At 47.8% G+C, this 14,530-nt stretch overlaps 1 protein-coding gene across 6 annotated transcripts in view; it reads right to left on the reverse strand.

Annotated features, from left to right (window-relative positions):
- The window catches only part of RNF44 (ring finger protein 44), a 62,125-nt gene that overhangs the window by 9,130 nt on the left and 38,465 nt on the right, over positions 1-14,530 (reverse strand). For all 6 annotated transcript variants that reach the window (XR_014522274.1, XM_083488459.1, XM_083488463.1 and 3 more), the window contains exons 2-9: positions 11,671-11,852; positions 10,351-10,567; positions 7,802-7,969; positions 7,281-7,454; positions 3,191-3,358; positions 2,498-2,616; positions 2,163-2,250; positions 1,766-1,887 (exon numbers count right to left, since the gene is read on the reverse strand). Coding sequence is in view for 5 of the 6 variants with exons in the window: in XM_083488459.1 (XP_083344585.1) it covers positions 1,766-1,887; positions 2,163-2,250; positions 2,498-2,616; positions 3,191-3,358; positions 7,281-7,454; positions 7,802-7,969; positions 10,351-10,567; positions 11,671-11,777 (1,163 nt within the window). In the remaining variant the exon portion in view is untranslated. The remainder of the gene's footprint in view (positions 1-1,765; positions 1,888-2,162; positions 2,251-2,497; positions 2,617-3,190; positions 3,359-7,280; positions 7,455-7,801; positions 7,970-10,350; positions 10,568-11,670; positions 11,853-14,530) is intronic.

Genomic DNA, 14,530 nt, shown 5'->3' on the forward strand with positions numbered 1-14,530 from the left:
ACGAAGAGTCGGACACAACTAAATGACTAAACAACAACAACATACCACCCTTCATCCAAATATCCCAACAGGAAAAAACAAAATGCATAATAAAATAAAAACAAACCAATAACCTTCCTTCTACAAACACACGTAAAATGTCATAGAACAGCCAAACGCTTGGTTGAAGAGAAACATTTTCACCCGGCACCTAAAGATGTTTAATGAAGGCACCAAGAGAGCCACCCTGGGGAGAGAATTCCACAAACAGGGAGCCACTGCAGAAAAGGCCTGTTCTTGTGTTGCCACCCTCTGGGCCTCTTGTGGGGGAAGCACATGAGAAAGGGCCTCAGATTATGATTGCAGAGTCTGGAGCAGTTCATATGGGTAGAAGTGGTTCTTGAAATACTGTGGTCCTGAGCCATGTAAGGCTATATAGGTCAGAACCAGCACTTTGAATTGGGAAACTAATTGGCAGCCAGTACTGTTGGGCCAGGATCGGTGTAATAGGCTCAAACTGTCTTGCCCCAATGAGCAACCACAATCAGTGCAGATTTTGGCCAAGATCTCCCCACCCCCATGCTTTGAGCAGGGGTTGGGGTTTTTGAATAGTTTTTCCCACTCTCAGGCATTTCTCATGGTTATTCATTTAAATATTTAATTGGTCCCCTTTTTTATTAAACCCACCAATCTATTATTTTTTCATACCTCAAAGACCGCTCTGAATGAAAGGGGCCTTTGATTAGCGGAAGGTCAAAGCAATACTTGCAAATCAGGATTGTATATATTCTTCTTCTCTTGTGTTTTTAAATTGTTTTAAGTTGTTTCGATTCGGTGTTTTTGATATGGTAACTTTCTAAATATGATTTATAACTGACTGAGGTGTTTTATTAGTTCTAATTCTTTTTTTAATGCATATTGTGAGCGGCCCTGGGTCCTGCGCTATGAGAAAGGTGGGATATAATGAAATAAAAAGAACAGATAGGAAGGTCACAAGGACCAGTCAATCAGCCCTCTGCACAGCTCGCTTGCCCTGGAAACAGGAAGAACCAGTTGCTCATGAGTTGGATTCGGTTTGGAGGTCTGTACGTATATCAAGAAAGAAAAGAAAGAAAAAGGGTGAGTGCAACCCCCTCCCCACAACACATTTTAAGGTTAAATAATAATAAAAAGGGGCAAGCGTAGATCAACAACAGGCATACAACTCAAGCTATTTATTTCTTGCTTCACTGTATGTTCCATAGGAGAGTCAACATGAATTATTTTATTTATCAATGTGACATCCCACTAAGTCATACACAGAGCAGCCCAACAGAAATCAATGGGCTGATTCTTCCAGTGGACTTCTTCCACTTCTTCCAGTGGATCCACTCATACTATGACTTAGTCGGGTATCACCCTAGAGTTGTTTATATTCCACCCTTTCCCTGCAGTTGCATTGCTCAGAGAGACTTACAATCGTATGCAAAATGATGCCGAAGGAAACCTTTTCCCCAACTGCTAGGAAAGGGACAACTAAAGATTGGGTCCCTGCAATATGAGCAGGAGACAGGCAGAATTCCCTGCTGCCACTCACATAAAGTGGCAATGACCACCTGTGTTCTAAATCCTGTGTATCTAGTACTAGTTACACCACCATCATCATCCCCCCTCTCTCTTTCACTCACACACACACACACACACAGAAACACTCATGCCTGCTATCCCAATTCCTTCCAAATTCAGCTGTGCTGCCTTCTATTCCCCATCTAGGACTCCACTGGAGGCCCTTTCTCCCAACACTTACAAGGTTTGCTCCGACTGATGGCTTTCTGGGTTGAAGCGGTAGGACGGAAGGTGTTCGATGTCTGCTTTGGTGAGTCCCCGGGGTTTGGCCTCTCCTAGCCTCTCGGCCAGGTTCAGTAATGCCTAGTGGAAGATTTAAAAAAAGAACATACATACATAGCTGATCAGCTTCCTTCTGGGCTCCAATCAGGCTTCCTCCTACACCCTGAAACCCGCTCTTTCAACAGTACGTTCACCACAGGACGGTTCCTTCTCCTAGCACTGCTGCCACTTGACCCCATCACACGGCAAACCCTACCATCTTCCTGCTCCACCATGCACTGAGGGTACCACTAACCAGCTGCTCTAGAGCCTTCCTGCCATTCCAATGCCCCCTAGGGAGAGGGAGGCCAACCCACCTCATAGTTTTCCATCTCCACATCATCCACATCCAAGTCCAAACTTATTGTAGGCCCCACAGCTGTCGGTGACACAGGAAGCATTGATCTAAAGTTCAAAGGCAGAGGGGAGTAGTCAACAGGAGCAGAAAAGCGTGTAGGCACAGAAACCAAGGCAGAAACCAACCTTGCGTTTTGAATGAGTACATGGGTAGGAAAAGGAGGCAAGTCCATATTCCCACCAAGGGGTCACGCTGAAAGAAAGGCAAGGCCCTCAGCCCTAGACCCCAGCAGCAAAGAGGAGGTTTCTTCCTCAAGCAGCACTTCCTCCCTCTGTTTGATCAATGGATACTCACAGGAAGTATGGCAGGAAGCTTGGGTAGTATGGAGGCGGCGGTGGGGGCGGAGGCGGCAGTGGCTGCTGCAATCTGTATCGCTGGGTGTTCAGTCGCCGGGGCATCATGTGTGGATATGGCTGTTGGAAACACCGGGAGGTGAATCAGTTTGATGCATACTGAGATGGTGCCGACTAATCCCTAGGCAGTATATCCCCCATACCAAACAGGACACAAATAAAAATCTGCAGCTAGGAAAACAGAAACATTCTGCACCAAGAAAGGATGAATTCTGCAGCACGAAACATTATCAATCGCTGCAGATCTTCAAAGCCGCCTTATACAGGTTGTCTGTATCCCCACGGAACAACGGCACACACATGCACAGGTATTTCTTACACGAGTGGGGGAGTTAAGAGCTGCAAATGCAAAAGGAGAGCTCCCAAACTGTGAAGAGTCATCCTTTCGTGAAACGGCATCTACCCACCCACAGAGGCTACTGAAAAGGGCTAGCCAACTCTGGAGAAAGACCCTGAGCCCTGGTCACTCGTTTTGCACCTCACAGTGTACAAAGGGTCCTCAGATGGTCAGCCCTGCTGAAGCACAGAGTTCCATTATTCCTGAGCAAACGAAGGACCCTCTTTAAAGAGGCCCTTTCCCCCTCAGGGGGGTCCAGTGCTTGAGGCCTCATTGCTATGATCCCAGAACACTCACCACGCCAAAGGGCAGTTCCTGGTGCAGTGGGTCATGGGTGTGTGGAAGGTAATGTAGTGGCACGGAGGGAGACAGTGCAGGAGTATGGTGGGAAGGAGAATAGGAGAAGCCTCCGATAGAGTGCTGTTCACCCCGGAGCTCCACCTCATTGTCTATCCTCTGCAGTGGCTGTGGAGAAAGCAGACAATATACAGGGCTAACTAGAAATGCTGCCATTCTTACTCAGGATAGTACAGAACAGGGTGGTCCAAGGTGCAGCCCTCAAGGCCTTTTTGGCAGCCCTCAGCAACACAAGAACCGCCTCCCCTGCGCTTGCACCGCCTTCCCAAAGCTGGGTAAGCGAGGCGCTAAGCTTTGGAAAGGAGGTGGGAGGGCTCTAGGACCTTGCCAGAGCCCCACACTTCCTTCCCAAAGGCAGAGCAAGGGTGGGGGTGGGGAGAAGCATCCTATTTTTGCCTTGTTCCCCCCACACAACAAGATTTTGTCCAGCATTCTGTATCTTGAATTCAAGTCCTGGAAGACCTGCTCCCTGTCCTGCAGGCCTTTTCCCAGCGGGCCTAGGCAGGTGGAGCCCTGATGGACTCCAGCTACAAAAAGCTGAGGCTGCAGAACAATCTTAGGCTGCAGTGTTGTTTGAGAGGGTTTGTTGCACATTAATTGATGTTAATGTTCTGTAACTTCATTTTGGATCTTATGATTTATGTGACCATTGTTCCAATTTGGTTGTATATTTTTGATGTCGTGTTTATTGTTTATTACTATTTATCTATGTCTGCAGCTATGTAATTTTTTGTATGTTGTAAGCCACCTTAAGCATGATTAACTTTGGAAAGGTAGCATACAAATAAAATGACTGATTGATTGATTGATTGAATGGACACTGGGAGAAAGTCCACAGCTCAGTGGCAGAACACAGGCTATGCTTTCAAGAGCCCAGTGTGCCCCCCTAGCATCTCCAGGGAGTGTGGGGGAAAGAGGCCCTTCTGGAACCTGAGAAAGCTGCTGGCAGTGAGCGTGTAGACAACACTGGGCTACAAGGACTGAGGGCAGCATCCTATTGTAATTTTAAGATGACTACTGCCCCATCCAAAACCCTACATCAAATCCCTACTTTTGTACTGTACACTAGACATACTCAAACCACTAAGCCCGACTATTACTGCCACAGACCCTCTTTCATAACGATGCCTGCTCTTTTAGACCAATACTAAATCCTTGGCGCGGGTGGCGCTGTGGGTAAAAGCTTCAGCACCTAGGGCATGCTGATCAAAAAGTCGGCGGTTCGAATCCCCGCGGCGGGGTGCGCTCCCATTGCTCGGTCCCAGCGCCTGCCAACCTAGCAGTTCGAAAGCACCCCCGGGTGCAAGTAGATAAATAGGGACCGCTTACTGGCGGGAAGGTAAACGGCGTTTCCGTGTGCTGCGCTGGCTCGCCAGATGCAGCTTTGTCACGCTGGCCACGTGACCCGGAAGTGTCTCTGGACAGCGCTGGCCCCCGGCCTCTTGAGTGAGATGGGCGCACAACCCCAGAGTCTGTCAAGACTGGCCCGTACGGGCAGGGGTACCTTTACCTTCACCTTAAATCCTTGGCACTGCTCCCTCTGGCAGCAAGTTGCTAATGCTGACTACAGTACATGAAAAAGCATAGTGCATAGTGCACAGAGTCCCATGCTCCTCCTAACTAGTAGCATCGCTGGGAACTGTTGCTCCAAATCTGTCATCTCCATTTCATTTAGTCACCCTCCTTTCCTTGCTTCCTCTTCAAAGAGAAGACGCTGAAGGATGGAACCCAAATTATACAGGCAGAAAATATAGGAAGGGTACAGAAGTCACCCAGGGCGGGAGTGTGTGTGTAACAGTGTAGCCTGTAAAAATCTATCCCAACACATGTAGGGTTCATATAAGTTTGTATGGATTCATCTGATCTGCATTAAATCTGCCAAACATATCAGAAGGCCAGACAGGTAACAGACCTCAAGCTTCCAATGCCCTGAAGAAGTTCTGGCTAGCCCTGCTCAGCTCAGGGTTCACTGGTTAGTTCTGGGGGTTGCTGCCTCAACTTCAGTTACCCACTTAAAAAATAGGAAGATTAACAGCCAGCCTCACAGGATTCATTGTGTTGCATGTTGGGAGGATGGAATTGTGATGTAAGGCATTCTGGACACTGAACAGTTTATAGCAATGTATTATTTCAATCATATATCACCTTGAGCATTCTTATTAAAAATAGAAATGCAAATCATAACTACTGCAAGAAAAATGTGCATGTTAATATTTTTATTTTTATTTATTGAATTCATATACTGCCCTATAACTGGAGGTCTCACAGAATAAAATCAAAATATAAAATCACAAAATACATAATCAAAATAAAAACAACCTAATAACCTCCTCCTCAAAAAACAAAACAAAAAACCCCTCACATTTAAAAAGCGCATAGAATGTCAATCAACTCAACCAAAGGGCTGGTTAAAAAGGAACGATTTTGCTTGGTTCCTAAAGGTGTATAATGAAGGCGCCAGGCGAACTTCTCTGGGGAGAGCATTCCACAGATGGGGAGCCACTGCAGAGAAGGACCTCTCAAGGAGGAGGCACACAAAGAAGGGCCTCAGAAGATGTTCTCAGGGTCCAGGTAGAAAGAGGCGGTCCTTGAGATACTGCGATTCTGAGCCGTTTAAGGCTTTATAGGTCAAAACCAGCACTTTGAATTGGACTCGGAAACTAATTGGTAGCCAGTGCAGTCAGACCAAGATCAGTTTAATATGCTCAAACCATCTTGCTCTAGTGAGCAACCTGGCCACTGAATTCTGCACTAGCTGAAGTTTCCAAACCGTCTTCAGAGGCAGCCTTACGTATAGGACATTGCAGTAATCTAACCTTGAGGTTACCAGAGCATATACAACAGTAGTTAGGCTATCCCTGTCCAGATAGGGGCATAGCTGAGACACCAGCCGAAGCTGATGAAAGGCACTCTGGGCCACTGAGGCCACCTGAGCCTCGAGCGACAGCAAAGGATCCAGGATTATGCCCAAGATATGAACCTGCCCCTTCAGGGGCAGCATAACCCCATCAAGAGCAGGCAACCACCCAGCCATCTGGTTGCAGTGCCAAGGTCCAATCAGCTCCAGGTGATCAGTGGCAGCAAGGGACCGCTCCTTACCCCAACTCTTTATGCAGAACCCCCTCCTTGTTCCACCTAGTCACAACAGATGTGGCATACGGATGGAACTGCTGCCACAGAGGCACTAAGTACCGTCACTCCACGCTGTCCTACATGGTACATACTGAGCAAGGTAACTTCATGCCTGCTGATGTGTGCAGCCCAGGCTTGGCTTTGCAGCTAGCCTGAGCCAGACAGGATTCTAGGCAATTGACTGTGATACATTGGATACAGTGAAAAGGAGACCTGTCCATCATACAGACAACCTACCTTCAGTGTTTGAAATTAGCCAGGGACATTTTAAACCTGGCTTCCAGCCACTTACAACCAAGTACAATCAACACGAGTTTCAGGAAGCAAAATGCTTTTTCTGTGTAGCCTGAGCAGGAGCAGACACCATTAAGAAAAGGAGGTCGGCATAGGCCAATATGTATATGGACTGTCCCTGGATCAAGGGATTTTTCTTCTTTAAGTTCTCAAAGCTCTTAACCTAACTCAAGGTTGTCATCTGAACTAGTCAGATGTTTAACTGCTAATCAATTACAGCCAGCCCATTGTTTGTGGAGGGAAAGACGACTTTGGAGCTGTCTTGCCCCAAAATGGCAACCAGATGTTCTGTTTTGGCAAATGAAACCTTGGTTTAAGGAGCCATTTGGCACCTAGCTTATATATGTGAGTTTCTAGCATTGCCTACCTACCTCTGATGACCACTGGAAACCAGGTACAGTTCTCTCTTGTTACAATGGCAAGAGACCTCCTTTGAAGACTGAAACCCAAGTCTTCAACTGTACGCTACACTGGAGAACTGAGATCGCACCAGCTTTGATATCCCTCAGAAGAACAGAGCTGAGAGCATGGAGTGGGGATAGGACCCAGACATCCCTCCCTTCCCTCCGCCAAGCCCACCCGCCTGCCACCCCAGACAACTTACCATGCGAGGGTGCTGGGGTTGGAGTGGGACAAACTGGCTGAGGGGAGCCATGTGTGGAGGCTGGTGTGGCGGCACAGGCGGTGGAGGGTGCAGGATGTAATGGTCGCTGGAAATGAGCGGCGGGAACGTTTGGTAGGAGACAGGGAGCTGCTGCATGGCACAGGCCTGGATCAGCTATAAGAAGGGAGGGAGGGAGGGAAGGGAAGAGAGTCACCACTGAGAGTCACCATGAGAAGGCTACAACCAACTTGAAAGGCAGCTGACGTCGGTCTGGCTATAGAACAGGGTGCGGAGAATCCCATGAGCAGCAGGCTATATCCTCTCCTCTAAGATCGGCAGGAAACCTACGGGCCTTAAGCAGAATGTCAATATATCCTAGCCTCTTTTTATAGGTAAGAAAACCAGCCCGGCTGATCAGGTATCAAACCCAAACAGAGAAGTGGTGCAATACCCCCCTCATGGCAAATCAGAGAACAAGACATTTAACCTTCACTGCTCTCTCCCCATACCAAGAGACTCACGGGGGGTGGGAGGCAGCAGAGTGGGTAGTGCTGTCCGCTGAACATCACTGAGCATGCTGGGAGCTGCTGCGCACTGCAACCTGGGATGTGCTGGCCGGTGTGAATGGGGAAGCCTTGTGTGGTTACTGTGGTCACCGTGTAGGAGAGAGGGATGGCTCCCTGATGCACCTGAAGGAAAGAGAGCAGCAGCGGCAGAATCAAAAGTCACACCTCTTCACATGGGGATGTTCAATCTGCCTTAGATAACCCCTCGCCTGCCACTGCCACCACCAAAGAGCCCACGGCTAAAGTATGCCGAAGAAAGATGCAAGATTCAGATAACCACAAAGTAGAAATTGATGAAATACAATTCATAAGATTAGTGTTCCAAATCTACAGCAAACCCACAACTTATGCACATTTAACTTGTGCACATTCAGCTCCACACACGTGGCAAAAAAAATAAAATAAAAATTGAAATGGAGGCAAGAGTTGTGAGAAAAATGGCTTTGACAATCCCACCCACCATTTAACCCAATGTATTTTGACCATATACAATTTTGGCTTTAGGCGTGATCGCTGTGACATAACCCTCACAGAAGTTGTGGGCTTACTGTACAAGCATGCCCAAGAATTTAAGAGTTGGGATGACACGCTCTCTGAAAGAACCCTTCCCAGGCTGCTATGTGTAAGTTCTGGAGATCAAGGATGAGTTATATAGTACTCAGATTCCTCTAGGAACCAGCACTGCAGCTGACAGACACTTGCAGCTTCTCCCTTGAAGAAGCTTTCCCATTATGGCTCTCGGGGCGTGAGGGCAAAACTTTCTGTAGGTCACAGAATTAATATTTGAACCTATGACTAGCTCATTTCATCTCCTACTGGGAAGCTGCAGGACTCTGTACAATATATGAATTTCTAAAGCTCTGCATTCAAACTGACTCTCGGTGAAAATTTCCTGAGGTGAATCTAGTGACCCAACTACCCATCAAGTGTCTGGAATCCTCCTGGGCTTCTTTTAAGAAATAGATCTTGAACGCTTCTCCACATACTTTCAATTGTATTTCATCAATTACTATTTTGTGCCTTGAAATATATACATTCTGTTTACGACTTATCCTAAGTGGTTTACTTCTCCTGGTTCCAAGTCCCTCATTTTGGGATATGCGACATGCACAGAAAACTGGCATTTTTGAGCCTCTGGTCTCCCAAAAGGTTGTGCGAGCTCCCAAACTGAGACATAACCCTCACACCGGGGGACAGATCTACAGTTAGTTTATTGCCTTTGATGAAATGATATCCTGAGTTTTATTTTCATTTTATTTTGCAGATGGGTAGCAATGCAATTTTATTTTATTTTTATATTGCACAGTGCAATGTGGAGAAGGATTTGTTATTTGAAAATGAATTGGGTTCAGTCTGTGCACCTGAAGGCCTCCTTCCTTCTTTCACTAGAAGATGTGTCATCACGTTGTTCCACCAGCCGAAAAGGGTCCCAAGTTGAGGTGTTCAATCCTTAGCCCACCTATTTTGCTTGTGATGGGTGGTTTTCAGATATAAGTTAGATATACAGTGGTACCTCAGGTTACATACGCTTCAGGTTACAGACTCCGCTAGCCCAGAAATAGTACCTCGGGTTAAGAACTTTGCTTCAGGATGAGAACAGAAATCATGCTCTGGCGGTGCGGCAGCAGCGGGAGGCCCCATTAGCTAAAGTAGTGCTTCAGGCTAAGAACAGTTTCAGGTTAAGAACGGACCTCTGGAACGAAATAAGTACTTAACCCGAGGTACCACTGTAGAAAGAATGGAAGGGAGAACAGTGCTATTGTGTCCCCCCTACCCTGCAAATGGCCTGTAAAAAAGTCTTCCACAGCCACTGAAGTTTCGTTTTGTGGGAAGTCTGCAGGAATCCCACTGCAGGGACTTGCACTCCGTATTTGCTAGACACACCAGTCCAACCTATTTTGGATCTTACAGCCAAAAGCAGCACATGGTACAAAATCAAATTTCAATATGACAGAACATTCATGTCCTTGGGTTTGGTTGCTTTGTCAGTCAGGAAACGGAAGTTCTGGTGGAGAGCAACATGGAGAGCAGGAGTAGCTAAGCTGTAGCCCTCCAAACTCTCATCAGTCCCAGCCAGCATTGGCCAAGGTTGATGGGAGCTGTAGGCCACCAACACATGGGAGGCCACAGGTGAGGTACCCTGATGCAGAAAGATGTTGTTTCTCTATGCTCAGGCTAGCAAGGAAGGTGCCAGCTTTTTGCTGAATACGCTTGGGAGTGGGCACCCACTGCCAGGCACTCTACTGGCCTGGATACAGCTGTGCCAATCTCCACTGACAAAAACGGAGTATATCCAACACACAATAGCCTTCCACTTCAGTGGCGGAAAAGTGAAGGGAGCAGATGTGCTTGCCCTGACCAGGTCTGCTGGTCCTGGTCAGCTTGGGATCTAGGCAAATCCCAGCCACAGTTTCTCCATTGGTGGGACAAGATTCCAGCCCTTGGAATCCGCAGAGTTTTGAGCCATCTACCCCCCCCAACCCCTCCCCAGGCACCATCCTTACCTGCTCATGGAGATCCACCATGAATGGATGCTGGTGGGGTGGGTGTGCAGCCGGGTGAAGCATTCGTGGTGGCGTATTGGCCAGAACGTACGCCGGGTGCTCATCTACAGGGGTGTGTGGCTGCTGGAAAAAAGCCGGGTGCAAGTAGTTCTCATCCTGGGCTAGGAGAGTTTGCAGAGGTCGCTCGCGTCGGCCCCAGTGGTGCCGGGAAGAAGGGCTGTGGAGCCAGTTGTGGGGAGAGAAATATAGAGGGGTGACCCCAGGGGCCAGCCAATTATCTGCACTGAGCTCTCAGCTACAAATTCACCCATTTTATTGTATGTGTTTTGTTTTGTTTTAACAGCAGGGTTAGGCCAGAACAGCAACACAAGGGAGCAACTGTTGGTGCAGCAAAAAAACTAGGACACAAGTTCAGTCATAACACTGAATACAGAGACATAACATGGAACAAAGCCTTGAGTGGGTTCCTTTGAGCGGAAAGCTAAGAGATAAGATAGAATCTAAATATATATTATTTTATTATCATTGCTGCATTCTTTCCAGGACTCTGGTTTGACCAAACCCTTCAGCATACAAAGTGAATCTGTTCTTCCCGGTATCTCAGGCAGGGCTGGGAAACCTGTGGTCCTCCGGATAATGTCCAGAGTAGCTGAGCCTGATGGGAGCTGGAGATCAGCAATATCGGGGGAGGCAGGAATAGGTTAAGGTGTCACATCTCAAAGAGCCTCCCAAACATGGCAGGTTCCCAGCATCTGGAGCAAAGCTAGCTTAGTATAAGGCAAGTAAATTAATCCTAAAATCATTAAAACACAGGCTTGCTATGGAGGCCTTTCAACTGATGGTTCAACACCTTTCCGCTGGTAATCCTGGTCACCCCGTCTTTCCTTCTGCACCTGCATCTTGGATGTGCATTGCAACACAGGTGGCTACCTGGACTCTGGATGAGAGCAAAGCTTTAAGTTTGCTCAGGCAGTATCTGGATTAATTTTGTTCAGATACCTACACAAACACCTTGCATGTAAACAAGCTGTGCGTGTCAACGGGATAACACCAGATGGACAGTGCAAGGTTTTCTTCTCATTTAACTTCATATGAGAGGAAGATGGGAGCTGGCGGGTAAAGCAAATATGCTCCAGAAAATGTTGGCTTACATTAATATGGATTGCACTTTTGCTTTCAGAATTGCATAGGGAACCTTTTGGAAATTAGAGGGGACCACTTTCACTATCCGCTTACATACAGGGAGACTCCGGCTTTTCCAGCGCTTGCCCTAAGAAACCTCCAGGTGATCTGCACAGTGAAAGAGCGGAAGAGTCGTACCTTCTCCTGAGGTGTGCTGGGCTGTCACAGCTTCCCCCTGAGAATCGTCGCTGGTCAAAGGGGACAGAAGGAGGCCGCCTATTCACTGCCAGTTCCCATGGTCGCATTGGGGACGTTGGCAAGGCAGGAGGGGGTGCTGGATCTCAGACTCCAAACACGACAGCACCCCGGTTCTTTGGGATCTGTAGAAAGTGGAGAAACAGCCAGTGAGCCGGAGCTTGGAGGCAAGGAGAGGCGTCAAGCAGTTTCAGTTCATGACAACAGTCATGCCATGATCAGTCATGCCAACGCTAGGAGGCTACAGCACATCGGGAAGTGGTGGGGAAAATGCTCCATGCGTTCAGCCACAGACCAGGCCTCTTCCCTAATTACATCTCCTCCCACAATGCACATGAGGTGCTCTCCCCAAATGCCTACTTCCTCTGCTCAGACCCCTTCCACCAGCCTTTCCCTTCCTCTACCTGTATCTCTCCATGTATCATATTCTACCCCTGCCTCCCTTAATCCCCACCATAGCTCTGTGAAGCAGGCTAGGCTGAGACACACTGACCAGTGAGCTTTGTGGCTGAGTGGGCATGTGGCGGATTTGGCTTTTGGCTTTGAAGCACCAAGTTCAAATGCTCTCACCACTACACCACACGGGGACATGCCTCTTCCAGGAGCGAATGTTTTGTGAATCGGACGCTGACTGAGAGGCATGCAAATGTATGGCATGTTTTGAGGGGGAAGAGTTAATATGGAGAAGTGAGCACAGGCCACTATTGCCACCCAAGTGCCAATCTATGCCTGTCTAATGGCGGAAGCAATCTCAGAAAACCACACGACTCACAGCCGAGCCTGTTCCCAAAGGTGGGAAGAGGGGGCAAGACAGAGCAGAGCTCAAAGGCTCTGATGACAGATCGGTGTGCGCATAAAGTAGCTGTGATAAAAGACCAACCCCCCCCCCCATGGGAACTGCTCCTCGGCACAAGCTTTGTACTTTCCTGCCCCCATCTCATCAACGACATCAATTTCATCACCATTAGCGGAAAGGCTGCACGTCCTATTAAGCACACAGCTGGCAAATGACCCAAACAGAGCAAGGAGATGCCCCCAACTGCAATGCTTCTGCAAACAGATGACTTTGTAACAAATCCCCGGAATTAAAACACAGCTGTGGTGCTTTCCTACAGGGTCCAGGCCTTGGCATGGGTGGACAGCGTAATACCAAGGTGTCTTGAGCACTGAGCACCACGGGCTGTGTGAGCAGCCCCAAGTCTCTTCAGAGAAAGAAATGTCGCTGGGCAGAGTTCTGTTCCCTTACAGTATCCTTGTTATTTTATTCATTCCCATGGAACACACCATGAGCAGCCAGAACTATGGACAGCGGGGAACCAAGCCTGTTTTGCAGAAGCCACTGGCAGGCTGGATGTGGGCAAACAAGGTGAAACACAGCCGGGACAAGGAAGCCTAGTGGTCCTGGACAGGGCTGAACTCCCCTTTAAAAATCAGCTTCACTGTTTGAGAGTGCTCCAGGCCTCAGCTTCGATCCTGGATGGTCCATATAGTGGCTCTGGCCATAAGTGATTCTGCTCCACTTCAGCAGATGCCAGACCTGTCCAAAGTTAAGCATACACTAGCAGTACCCATTAATATTGGATTGCTGGCACACACTTTTACGCGGGGCTGCCTTTGAAGACCACTAAAAATAATAAAATAAAATTCTACTAGAATGCTGCCGAAGGAATTTTGAGCAGTATCAGGTTTTAGGGTCACATTACTAACAGCCTGGTACAATTTCATTCTGTGCCATCAGGTAGGGACACACTCCAAAAGTATGGGGTGTGTGGAAGTCAGTTAGTCTCCCACAACTCCTTATTCCAGGTATTCCTTAAATGTGGGTGTTGCAGGACACGCACTCCTTAATTTAGGGAGCAATCTATGCTTTAATTTGTATGGCTTTGGGGAGCAATTCTACCCCTAACTGGAATGACTGAGAAGGCAAAAAAACAAAAACAAGAAACAACAACCCCCAAACACTCACTCTAGGAATAAAAGTAAACTCAAAACTGATGTTCAATGTTTTTGATATTTAACTCAGAACCTATCCTGTCCATTTTGTGGGGGAAATAACAGATGAAAAGACTGTGGGCAACATCTAAGTAAGTAGATGTGCTAGCCCAAGTATTTCCACTTGTGCCATGGAAAGTCTCCCTCTCTTCTCTACACGTTTCCCTAAATATGTTATGGGGCTTCCACTAACCCTGCGATAGATTTGGAGAGGGCACAGGGGTGGGAGAAGTTCTGTTGCACATGTGGGAATCCTTGCACGAGTGCAGGCATGGGAAAACCCGGCCCTCCAGATGTTTTGGGGCTACAACTCCCATCATCCCTAGCTAACAGGACCAGGGGTCAGGGATGATGGGAGTTGTAGTCCCAAAGCATCTGGAGGGCCGAGTTTGCCTATGCCTGCACTAGCAGATCTATTTAGTTGGATATTGCTCAATATGTTGTCTATTTTCATGTAATAGACAAATCACTCCCTTCCCTTAACAGCACCACAAATGGTAGCAGGGGTCAACAGTACCCCAAAGGCATGGGGAGGACGAAATTTGCCAGAAAACCCCCCACAGATGACACTGACTGAACCCATACAACTGCAAACAGGCCTGAGAAGTGAGCTAAAGTGGCACAGTGGTCACAGAGTTTTGGACAAGGACTGGGGAGATCCAAGTCCGCCTCCCCTTCCTCTCACTGGGTGTCCTTAAACCAGCCACAATCTCTCAACCTAACCTTCCTCACAAGGTTGTTTGCAAAGATAAAAGGGAAGAACCATACATGCTGCCTGAAGCTCCTTGGAGAGACAGGATGCAATTAAAAT

The sequence above is a fragment of the Podarcis liolepis genome (genome assembly GCF_965112155.1).
Source record: "Podarcis liolepis genome assembly, chromosome: 2".
In the NCBI taxonomy this organism is placed as follows: Eukaryota; Metazoa; Chordata; class Lepidosauria; order Squamata; family Lacertidae; genus Podarcis; species Podarcis liolepis.